We start from the raw sequence: 12122 nt of genomic DNA on the forward strand, positions 1-12122 counted from the left end.
TTCTTTTAGAAACATATACATGGATATTGGTGACTTTCTGTCCTTTAAAACCAGCATGCCTTCTGTGTTGCTGTGACCACATGTGGCTGTGTGTCTCTCTGTATCTCCATGTTTAGTCTGTCACTCTGGCCTGCTGTTGTTCATTTGGAAATGTTTCTGGGAAGGCCCCTTGGCTTTAGGCCCTTGTTTTTCCACCTTGCTTTCTGTGGTGGCATCTGAAGTAGCCTTTCTGCCTGTGTCTCTGCGTTGGTGTGCCCTGTGTGTCTCTGCTGGACTCACAGCCCACTGCTCTCCTGTCACACGCCTGCTTACACACTTTCCATGGCTCTTTTGGCCCCTGTTTTCAGTTTGAACTCCAGTGCCAGCCATTCAGGACTTCCAGTCACTTGGCTCCACCATATCTCATTTCTGAAACTCACTTTCTGTGACTCCCCAGCTTCCCCCCTCCATTCTGGTAAGCTGAGTTTCCATGGGTACACAACTTCTTTCCATCAAGCCAGAGCTAATAGTGCTTTTTTCTTCACTTAAAATAGTGTCCTCTGTTTCCCCCTCCATCTACCCTAAAGAGTCAGATCAATGTTCATTTCCTCCCTATTTATTCTGGCTTCCATTCTCTTGTGAATTTCGCTTGGGGATATGACGCAATTTAGCTCTCATTATATACTCTAAACTTGTCATATGTGTTTGTCTTATATTTTAATAAATGTAAGGAGAGATTCTTCTACATTCCCACAGAATCAAAGCAATTAAGCATCTAGTGGTATACAAGTACTTATATGCGAGTTGCTTGATACTCCATTTATCTTCAAAATGTCTCACATAATCATAGATGCTTTTCCCACAACTGTGTAGTTTTTATCATTTTTTGAAAAGGAAGCAAAATACCTCCAATTTGTATCCCCCTCGCCTTTTTTCCAAGCTAACTCAAATATTTTGTGTTTCTATATAAGAGTAAAACCTGGTCTGTCCTTTACAGGTGTTAAAAGATATAGATAGATTAATAGCCAGACTACCACAAATATATAGTCATACATATGTTCATTCACATATCCCCATAATTCAAATAGAGAATAATTCATAATTCAAATTAGTAAATATAAAAATTTTCAGTCTTACCAGTGGTGAATATATGCAAGTGAAAGCAACGGTTAAGTATGCTTCACCTATATTGATTTAGACAAATTTGGTAATAAATGGTGCTGACAGACATATAGTGAAATAGACCCATCCACCTATTTCTGATATGGTCTTTCCAAAGAGTCCTCTAGGAAAATGTGGGTCATAAAATTAATCCTGTATTTGGCACTAGTAATCTAAGTTAATGCATTAAAAGTAGTAAACTAAAATCCATTTGGTACCATAATGTTTATATTTAGAATTATAAAATACTGAAAGCAACCTAAAAAAATGCTAATAGTTGTAAAATATAAACTGTGGTATATTACTTGAATAGAATATTATGTTAGACTGGGTTCAGATCCCTTTTTGAACAAATACATACCTAGCTTTGTGTCCTTGGGCAAGTTGTGGAACTCACTGAGTGTTGGTTTTTTTTATCTGTACATTGGTGAACTAACTACACCCTAAGGACTGGTTCTGCTTTGAAGAGAGGTGAGAATGGCTATTCAGATTTGATTTCAGGTTGCTTTCTTTTTCCATTCCTACTGAACCACTAAACAAATGGTACAGAGGAGGAACATGAGATTAAGAAATTTAGTGAACTTGGGTCTCCCCTGCCTTCCTCATGAAGGCATGACCAGAGTTTGATAGAAAACAGTCTGCACAGAGTGAGGAATCAGCCGATTCAGAGGCCCTCAGACCCACAGGCTCACTGCCTTTCACTGGGTTATGCTGGGAGCCGTCACACAGGGAATTTCTTTCTGAATTTTGGTATATCCTCTCCTGTACTTTTTTTTTTTTAACCACAGAATCTAGCCTTCATTAGATTTGGTTATGGCCAACTATAAATGATTCACTGTAACACAATAAACACTGAATGAAAAGATATATATATATATATATGTAATAATGTTTTCTTCTTCAATAAGATATCCAAATACATATACCCAAATTATATTGTTTACACAAAATGACTGAAAATGACATTGCCTAAACAATGGTCTCAGTGAACTAGACCACACACCTTGGGGTATCTTTGCCATCATTTCAGATTCAGAATTTTAGTGGTTAGGTATCTATGTCATTTGGCAGACCAAAATAATAATAATAATAATAACACAGAGGTGCTAAACCCTATTTTTAGAAACTGCATTACATATGTAACCTCATTTGAAAACTACTTTTCAAACATGTGCAGGTTTTCTGAGGACACTCTATATGTACCTCTTAAGGTTTTGTGAGGACTAATAGAGATAATGTATATGAAGTGCCAAATATGGTCCCTGGCATGTGACAGGCATCCAGGAATTGGTAGTTATTATTGTTACTGTATTTCAACAATAAGATACCATCCACTATTAAGTTATGGCATTATTTTGTGGACCAATTAGGAAAAAACACTGCCAATTTAACTCTGACGTAGTATTTTTTTATCATCCTCTGTCACCAGGCTGGAGTGCAATGGCACTATCATAGCTCACTGTAGCCTCGAACTCCTGGGCTCAAGTGATCCTCCTGCCTTACCCTCCCAAGTAGCTGGGACTATGGGCACACACCACCACACCCAGTTAATTTTCTTTAAGAGATGAGGTCTTGCTATGTTGCTCAGGCTGGTCATGAACTCCTGGGCTCAAATGATCCTCTCACCTTGTTCTCCCAAAGTGCTGGGATTACAAGCATGAGTCACTGCACCCAGCTCACTTAAGATTTTTTAAAATAATTATTGAAAGAGCTCTTTTAGATTGACTTAGATGTAAATTTTATCATATTTTACTCTTGTGCCTGAATAACAAGAAATATATGAACAACATAAATTGATTAAAGTATTCCTGAAACTTCTTCACATTCATCTTTAAACTACAGGTCATTACTGTCTATATTTTTGCACATACATTGTCCTATGTGCCATTTCTTATGAGTGTGTCACTGTTGCCTTCATGATATTTTTTTCTGAGCCTCTGATACCCATTCTGAAAATTTTCCTTTTTGACTAAGCTCAAAGCTTCATTTTTCCCCCACAGTTGGATTATGTGTTGATTGAAGGTAAGGAGCTTCTGTCCAAAGTCAGTAGGAAATTTTAGGCAAATTGATGTTTAATGCTTTAACAATAGTCCCACATGATATATTAATCAAAGCAAATCTATTTCAGGGATTTGCCAACTTTTCCTGACTTGAGTTGTATTGCTTGACATAGGATAGTAATCTGTGTGCGTGTATCTCAGTAACAAAGCATAATACAGTTTCTTCTGTCTGTGAGTATTTTCTTATCTTACATCCTGGACAACTTTTAGCTTAGCTTTAGCTTTGCGAGAAAATATGGAATTGCTGTCATTCTTCAGTCATGAATGTTCACTTCAATAATTTAAACTTTATACTTCCAACTGCTTTATTTCCATGCCTTTCTGTGCACACAATAATGTTTTTGTCCAGTGACAAGTTATAGTCTCATTTTAAAAGATATTTTAAATGCAAATTAATTGAACAAGGGGAATATGAACAGTGCACACAAGTCAGTGGAAGTGACATGATACAAATAGCTAAGACAAAAGCCGTGAATACACAGGCAGCAAGAACTACAGAATCACCTGAGCCTGGAAGTCAGCAGTTGTTTAGATACCACTGAGTATAAGACATATCCCTACTTCAGTGATGTTAAAATATGGGGGAAAATGTCCTAGAGTTGGTGGAACATATTTATAAGCACAGGGGAAAAGAATTATAATTATAGTTTTGTTTTTTTTTATTGAGAGGGAATTTGTGAGTGGTTGGATTGGGGGCAGGAAATTATAGAAAAAGGCAAGGCCTTGATTTTCCATCTTGGAGTAGGCGTCCTTGACCAGAAGCACATGGCATATACTATAAATAGGAAAAATCTTACCAGTTGTTGCTTTTTGAAGAGAAAGCCACATATAAACTATGAGAAGTAATGAAGGTTGAGTCTCTACTGCTATCATTTTTAATCTGGCAGTTTGCATAACATAGTTATGAAATCTAAGTTTAGCTCTCACTGATAAGTAGTTTGTGAGAACCAAATGTGGCTATATGGACCCAAACTTGTGTTTTATTTAATGGACAAAGACATTTAAAATTAGGATCAATGTATGGATAATACTTCATAAATAATTACTATGCAGTTTTTGAGATTTGTGCTGTTTTGCTACTGTTAGCATGATTGTTGTGAAAAGTGAAACTAACATTGAATATTGTGCAGCTCAGTCATTTCAAATATGATTCTAGATATTTTTTCTCCAAGCTTTGATCCTATTTGACCTATTTGAAGAAAATAGAAATAGAAATCTGGTATGTGGACCTTTCATATCCATTGGTGGTCCTGATCAAGAAAGAAATAGGTAGCCACATCTTAAAATGGTGAAAATTCTGGGGGGTCCTGAAAAAATCCAAACTAATTAAAGGGAGGACAGAAAAATAGAAAAAGGATCTTGTACTGCTTTACACTTAAATGAATGGTTTCGTGTATTTTTGGACATTTTTTCCCATGAGTTTGGTCATTCCTTGTTCTTTGAGAATGTTAAGAACACAGCATTTTCAGGGGAGGAGTTGATGCCTTTAGTTTACTCACATGGTTCTTCTCTTGCCCTAGGTGTCAATGAAGGTTTCCCTAGACTCCATCAGATATGTGGGCACTTAGGAATCTATGACCCCATGTGTCTTAGGATTTGATAAAGGGAGTGGCTGCTCCAAGTATTCTCAGTAATGAATCCCTGCAATGAGTAGCTACAATTCAGACTCATTAGAACCAAGTCTGACCACTGTTAATGTTTTCAGGAGCCATGGTATCGGAAGGCCATTCCCAGATGTCAGTTTTGTAGTCTATGAAAGTGCTAAAAGCTTTAGTGGACTCTTCTAAAAGTTTTACCCAACCAAACTGGCACAAATCATTGTGCTTTTTTATTATGCAGTAAAATTTCATGTAATTTCATTCACAGGTGGCATGGGAATACTCTTTTAGTTTATTCTTTTTCTTTGGTTCCTTTGGTTGATACCCTAGGGAATTAACTTTACAAACTTGGTCAAAGCTTCTGCTTCTTACTGTTTCTGATAAGTTACTTGCTTGGTGCTGATAGTTAGGCCTAGTGACCAGTGGAGACTAGCAGGGTGGGTAGAGCAGAGCAATCAGGAACTCAGCCGCAGCCATCTAGTCTCTGGATAACAAGAAGCATAACTCAGATGACTTCATTCAGGAGAAACAGATGCAGCAAGACCAGGGCCTTGAATTTAAAGAGCTGGCTCACATCAGCAGGGCACACCTGGACATCCCACTGGTACATGAAGGCATCCAGGACTAGAGTGTAGGGGCCTCTACACACGCAGGCAAAATGTGGAAGGAGAGAACTGGGAAGCCATGATGGGGGATGCACACAGCAGGCAACTTGGCATTGGAGAAGTCAGGCAGCAGGCAACAGGGCCAAGCCACTGAGTCCAGTTCCTTGGAGGTGTCTGGCAGGAGCAAGCAGCCTGTCTATCACGGAGTGACACTTTAAGCAGGCTCCCAGGCAAGGGCTCAGGTAGAAGACTTAGACAAAATTGAAGTTACCACAATGGGTAGACTCAAGCCCTTGGGAACAAAAGAAAATTCAATTGTCAATACTGGACTAGACAAAGTAAATACAAAAATCCACCTCAAATCCAATGAATAAGTTACCTTCCAATACTGACAAGGGTTGTGAAGACAGTAAAATAGAGTAACATGTACATTTAGCTAACTTCCTCCCTCCTTCCCTTCCTCTCTTTCTCCCTTCATTCCACCTCATGCTTCATGTTGTTTTCTAAAAGCCATGCATAGGTCAACCAGGACTTTAGAATTAAACTGTGGATTTGAGAACTATTACAAAAATTAGTTCTCACTGAAGAGCACATGCCTAGTTCCCTTCCAGACATTTTTTAGTGCTATTTTTTCCAAATTAAGATTTTCTTTTACTCTCACAATATGAGACAAAATATTAATATGATTGATATTAATGTTGAAAGGATAAGGGTTAGGTATGTTATGTGTGGGGTGTGTGTGTATTTAGCCATGAAAACGGAACATTAGACTTAACAATTTCAGGGCTGTGAATAAAGGCAATAGACGTAAACATCAAAAAGGTGGTTAAAATAGTTATCTTTAAGGTACTTCTCACATTTGAGATTCTAGATTCCACGTAGTTTTGTTTCACTTTTCACTAGATAATCAGTGAATTATCACAGTGGATTTTTATTTAACAAAACTCTCATTTCAAAGGCTCTTCTTTTATCTCATAAACATTCTTTTTTATTATTGTATTTGAATTTATGTAGCAATTCAGGCCCTCTAAATAATAACTCTATTTCAGTAGCAATCTTTCTGAAGTATTGGCATCATTCCTCATTATATTAAAAAAAAAATCTATGCCAAATACCTAAACATGACATGTTTTTTTACTTGATCTGCAAGTTAGCAAGTAGGAAAAGAAATTCTGTTGTACTTCTGCATTAACTAAATGCCATATCTACTTAAATTATCTAATATGCTACTGTAATATATTTACAAGTATAGTAGTTTGCTTAGATGAATAGTCTATAAGAGAGTAGGAACTGTTCTAATGCTGAAATGAGCATAGAGCTTACAAATGCCAATATACAAAGGATCTTTCCTTCTTGTACTCCAGAGATCTTTGTCAATGGCTTCAACTGAAAATATGTTCTCTCTAATTATGTCTGGGTTACTGTTTTGTCTTAATTTACCTCTTCCCATTATTATCTAAATACAAAGTTAATTCTAGATATTTGTCTAGTTTAGATTTTGGTAGTAGTAGCAAGATGTCTTTTTAGTAACCAGTGGTTTATTATTCTTTAGTGGTTTAGAGTAGGAAGCTGTTTTTACAGTCTTTGAGGTCTCTCAGAAGCATTTTCAAGTTCATTTTAGAATTATTTATTTATTTCCTAATTTGCCTAGCAGCATCTATAATGGGTCAATAGAGTAAAAAGTCTTGATTAACTCATCATGGCAATCAGTGGAAAGTTCTCTAGTGGTTACACGTAGAGTCTGCACTTTGGTCTAAAGAACCAACTGCATAAGCCTAGAAGGGAGAAAGGCAGCAAGTATGGAAAAGGCCTGGGGCTTAGGCGTCTGCGCGCACATCGTGCATCAGGAGTGTGGTGCAGCTGTCAAGGGAGCAGAGGCGACTCGAGGCCAGGTAGGCAGGTAGAATTTCCAGAAAAAGGGAAAGAGGGCCGTGTCCTACCTGTACTCCCAGCCCCAGCCCAGTGTCTTGGGGTCAATTTGGGGTTCTCTACTTAGCTGTATGAATTTTTAAGTGTTTAAAATTGGAGCTCATTCCAAGAGTGGTCAGGATGGAGAGAAAACTTGAAACTGTGTTTATATAAGGAAGAGCTGGAGGAACTGGGATGTTTATTCTGGAGGAGAGGGTACAGAATTGCTGTCTTCATAGATATAAAGGGCTGTCATGTAGAAGAGAGGTTAGATTTATTCTGCATGGCTCTGGAGGGCAGAATAAGGGCCAGTGGGCCAGATTTTGGCTCAGTGCAGAAATAGCTTTTTGCTGGTTACACATGTCCCTGAAAGGAGTGTAAAGCCTCCAAACGTGGTAATTTTGGATCTTAAAGATAGCCATGCCTAGGCAGATGGTTGCTGTTGTATAAAAGATCCTGGGCAAATCCCACAAGACTGGCCTTAAAGATCTCGAAAGCCGTCTCAGGGCTAAGATCCTGGTTCTGTATCTCACCATCTCTCTGTCCAGCAAACATGTTTCTTAACCACCCTCTGAATACCAAGCACAGTGCAGGAGTATGGAAGACTCCAGGCACTCCCGTGGGGGAAACCAGCGAGCACAGCACAGGGCGAGGAGTGCTGTGATGGATCTGGGTGCATGAGGTCTCAGAGCTTCAAGGAGGGCCCACAAATCAATCCTTGGATGGCAGTGCCTGAGCTGAGTCATAAGTAGAGGTTGGCTGGGTAAAGGCATTGCAGCGCAACAGCCAACCATGTGCAGAGGGCTTAGGGAGAGAGTGTGGGTGCAGGTGGATGGGAAGAGAATATAATGGAGGGGGAGCTGGAGCAGAAAGTGCCTTAAATGCCAAACTGAGCATTTGGATTTAGGAATTGAAGCTTGGGAATAACCTCATCTGATTTGCATATTTGAAAGGTGGCTTAAATGATAAATTTGAGGATGGAGTAGTGCTAGCAGTGAAGGCTCCCAGAAGCACCTTCTCTCCAAGTCTCAGGTTTCTTTCCTCCAACATAAGGGGCTTGGACTATTCTGCAATAGAATTCAAAACCAGCCTAGTCTGGAATATTCCAGGCACCACACTCTTCACAAATCCCCAACACTTGAACAGAAACACTCAATAACCTGTATGAATAAAGTGTCCTGTTATCTCATTGTCATCTTTGCATCAATTCAAAACTGGCTTTTGCATCCAGGGCTGGGAAGAAACGGTGGATGCTGCCGTTTCCCACCTGTTGAAGACTTGCCTGTCGAAGAGTTCAAAGGAGCAGGCTTTGAACTTCAGCAGCCAACTGAACATACCCAAAGACACAAGCCGACTAAAGAAACATATCACCTTGCTGTGCGACAGACTAGCCAAAGGTGGCCGTCTCTGCTTAAGTACTGACGCGGCAGCCCCACAGACCATGGTCATGCCAGGTAAGAGCTCCAACCATGCTCCCTAAACATGATTGCACTTTTCCCAAATTAAAGGAATGTGCCTGTGGTTGTATTTGGGGTTTAAATTTCATATGAAAGTGATGATAGCCAAGAAAATTGCTTTCACGTTTCTCCTCAGATATCCTAGAGTAACTACTTGGATAAATATTCTTGGAGTATTTGCTTACTAGACATTTCTGGAGTGGCATGTCTTTTTTCTTCCCTCTGCTTTTAAATATATGACCCATTTTGTTTTGCTTCTAACCAATAAAAAGTGGATTAGGGGATAAAACTATTTTTAAGGAAAAGTTTTACTAAATGTGATCTCGCGATACCGTATTTCATAAATGTAAATAGCATGACATAAGCAGCTAATTTAATCCAGATGAGTCCAGTCCCTTCTGCTGTTTGCTTGGATTGTGGTCATTGGAGTAAGGAGGAAGAAACAAAGGGAACAACAGGGATCAAGGGATGTGAGCAGGCCTCAGGGCCAAGGCACCCGTGGCCAGGGTGGAGGGAGATTGAGCTCGTTCCTACGTGGGCAGTCAGTGAAGGTCATGGGCATCCAGGTCTGCCCTTCCCGTGTAGTCAGTCATGCTGCCCTGGGGTCTCTCAGGGGCAGCAGTTCCCGAGTCCTGTTTCCCTCTTCCTAGCCTCTCCATGGCAGCACCAAGGAGCATAATGTAAATGAATTTATTAAATGCAGCAGCTGTAGCATCTATTTCCTCCTAAAGCAAGGACCATGGTATGGGAAGTGGTATATGTGGTTTTCTCTTCTTCTTACAAGCTTTTGTTCCCTCCCCCCCATTCCCATGCTGATGCCCTTGCTGTTGCTTCCTTTTCCCCCTCAATCAGCATTCTTAGAAGTAAAAAGGAATGCAAGTGAAATTGTAAAAAGATAAACACAGAGACAGCATAGCATAATCTAATAAGCACAGACTCTGGAGGCAGACAGACCAATGCTTGGATGCTGCCTCTATCCATTGCTACTGATATCACCCTGGGTATGTTACTTAACTTTCCAGAGTCTTAGTTTCTTCCTTCAGAAAATGAGCATAATAATGCTTGCCTTGTTGCTGGGGCCTTATATGTTTGTAAAGCACCCAGCACAATGCTTGGAACAGAGACATTGTCAAAAAATTCAAGCTATGGTTATTGCAATTGTTATGGATATATATGTGATTCACCTTATAAATTTGGGGGCAGGAGAAATAGCTGGTTTGGAGTCATGGATTCTGTATTCTAAGACTTGAGGTACTTTTACCTTAACTTTGCACAGATAAAACCCCTCTTTTATTTCAAAAGAATATTTCTTGTTTGGTCTTTCCACAGAGAAATGGTTCTGACATTGCTTGCCTTTATTTTAGGCCCTCTTCATCTTACTCTTGTAACATCCTTCTAAACTGGTCGTTTGGCCTCCACTCGTCCATCTTCTGTCCATTGTTACAGGATTATTTTCCTAAGAAATAGTTAGGATTAATGAGATAGTAAATGAAAAATATTCATTATAATCAGCACTTAGTATATGGCTTCCCTCACCCTCCACCCTCCTGCCTGCCCACAGGAAAAACAAGGAGACTAGAGGGAAAAGCACAAGTACATATGAGAGACAATGTAAAGAGGGATGGGATGGGCCCACCTGACTGGCTAGTTACCTGTCAGTTCGGGCTGCAGCATCCCTGGGTTCTCTTCCTATGTCCCTGTCTGAGCGCCTCTGTCCAGTGACCTCCAGATGCCTGTCTTAGTCATTTTCATTTAAATAACTAGATTTGTAAGCAACTAGAATATGGAACATTTAAGCCCTCAATGAAAAAATTTTGAATGTGTGGAAGGAAAGGGCAGAGGAAAGAGGAAGGGAAGAGGAAAGAGAGGAAGAAATAAAGAAAAGGAGAAAGATGGAAAATGGATTTGTTTCCAGCCCAGGAGGCTGTGAGCCAGGTTTGTGCCTCTTATGCCAGGTCTGGCTGCATTTGTTTTAATGGAGAGGTTGAGGCTGTGGGTTGTGTGTCACTGTCGCAGACAGAACGCCTTGCTTTCACTTGCTGGTGACACCCTTGTAACTCTGTGGTTGGGTGGCTCTCCCTCCCATTTGTCTTGATTTAATCATGATAGTGAGTTTTTAAAAAAGTTGTTAAATTGCTGCTGTGTGTCATTAGTGAGCTTGATTATTGCCTATAATATTGTTCTTCCCTAGAACTCAAAATTTTCGTACACATTATCTCTGTATTTAGCATATTTTTGAGGTAGAAGAGACATGTGAAATTATTGCTGTTTTACAAATAGAAGATGGAGGCAGGAAAAGTGAAATATCTCGCCTGGAGTTACATGGTTACTGGAAGGCTTAAGTCTAGAATCCAAATCTCCCAGCCCACTGTGCTTCCTTCTAGACCACACAGACCACAATGGTACAAATACATTTCCAGCCAGAGCCTCCTCCTGTGTAAGCTATTCTTGATCTGGCCTTTTTTCACTTAAATTGGTCTAGCAGTATGAGAGGAAAAGGACAGAACGGTTTCATGCAGTCTGTTTTCTTTTCTATAAGAAATATATTAAAAATTTATCTTATATTTATTTTGTGCTTAATTTTAATTATCTCCATAGGTGTTATAATACCATTATCATGAGATAATAAATATTGTGAGGAATTGTTTCTGCTTTAAGCCTGTAATTGTGCAATTTACAAGGTTGGTTTAGCTATAATAGTTGTATCAGAATATGTGAGTGTCTTAGAAGGGAGTAGATTACTGAACACATAAAGCATATAAGCAATTTTCACAGACATGATCATTTTTTAAGATCTGGATGAGAACTTAGAAATCATCTGGTTCACCTCCGTCACTTAACAGCTTAGGTAACAAAGGCCTAGGAAGGTGTAGTGACTAAGTGGTTGTATGAAAAGGCAGAGTGTATGTAATTTTGCCATGTTCCCTATTAAATTACAGATGGATAAACATCTCAGAATAAAAAACTGTTCGTCTTTTCTAGCCTCATGATTTTATGAGCCCAGCACCTTGGATGTGCCCTTTCTTTGCTCTAGTGAAGGCCATGATGGTAACATCCTCCTTGGTGTCCAGAGTTTGAAAATCTTTCCCACTGGGAATTACCTTATGGACTTCCTTGCCTCACATTTCTCCTGCTCCCCTTTATCAACTTTACCAGGTTTTCCCTTAACCTTTTCTGAGTGATTTTTTTTTAAATTGCAGAACCATCAAACATATATTTCTCTCTTCTGCATCTCTGGTGTTCACATCGTTCTGCTGGGGAATATGGCTTTTAAGGAATCTACTTTCATTAAATGTCTGTTTTCTAATCTCTCCTATATACATTCTACTCTTAGAGCAAGAGTCACGGAGGGCC

The 12122-nt window shown here is 39.4% G+C and overlaps 1 protein-coding gene across 2 annotated transcripts in view; it reads left to right on the top strand.

Moving 5' to 3' along the window:
- BBS9 (Bardet-Biedl syndrome 9) overlaps nt 1–12122 on the top strand; it is a 405454-nt gene that overhangs the window by 333638 nt on the left and 59694 nt on the right. For both annotated transcript variants that reach the window (XM_045564593.1, XM_045564594.1), the window contains one exon: nt 8543–8765. In XM_045564593.1, the coding sequence (XP_045420549.1) occupies nt 8543–8765 (223 nt within the window). The remainder of the gene's footprint in view (nt 1–8542; nt 8766–12122) is intronic.

The sequence above is a fragment of the Lemur catta genome, chromosome 11 (assembly GCF_020740605.2).
Source record: "Lemur catta isolate mLemCat1 chromosome 11, mLemCat1.pri, whole genome shotgun sequence".
Classification (NCBI taxonomy): domain Eukaryota; kingdom Metazoa; phylum Chordata; class Mammalia; order Primates; family Lemuridae; genus Lemur; species Lemur catta.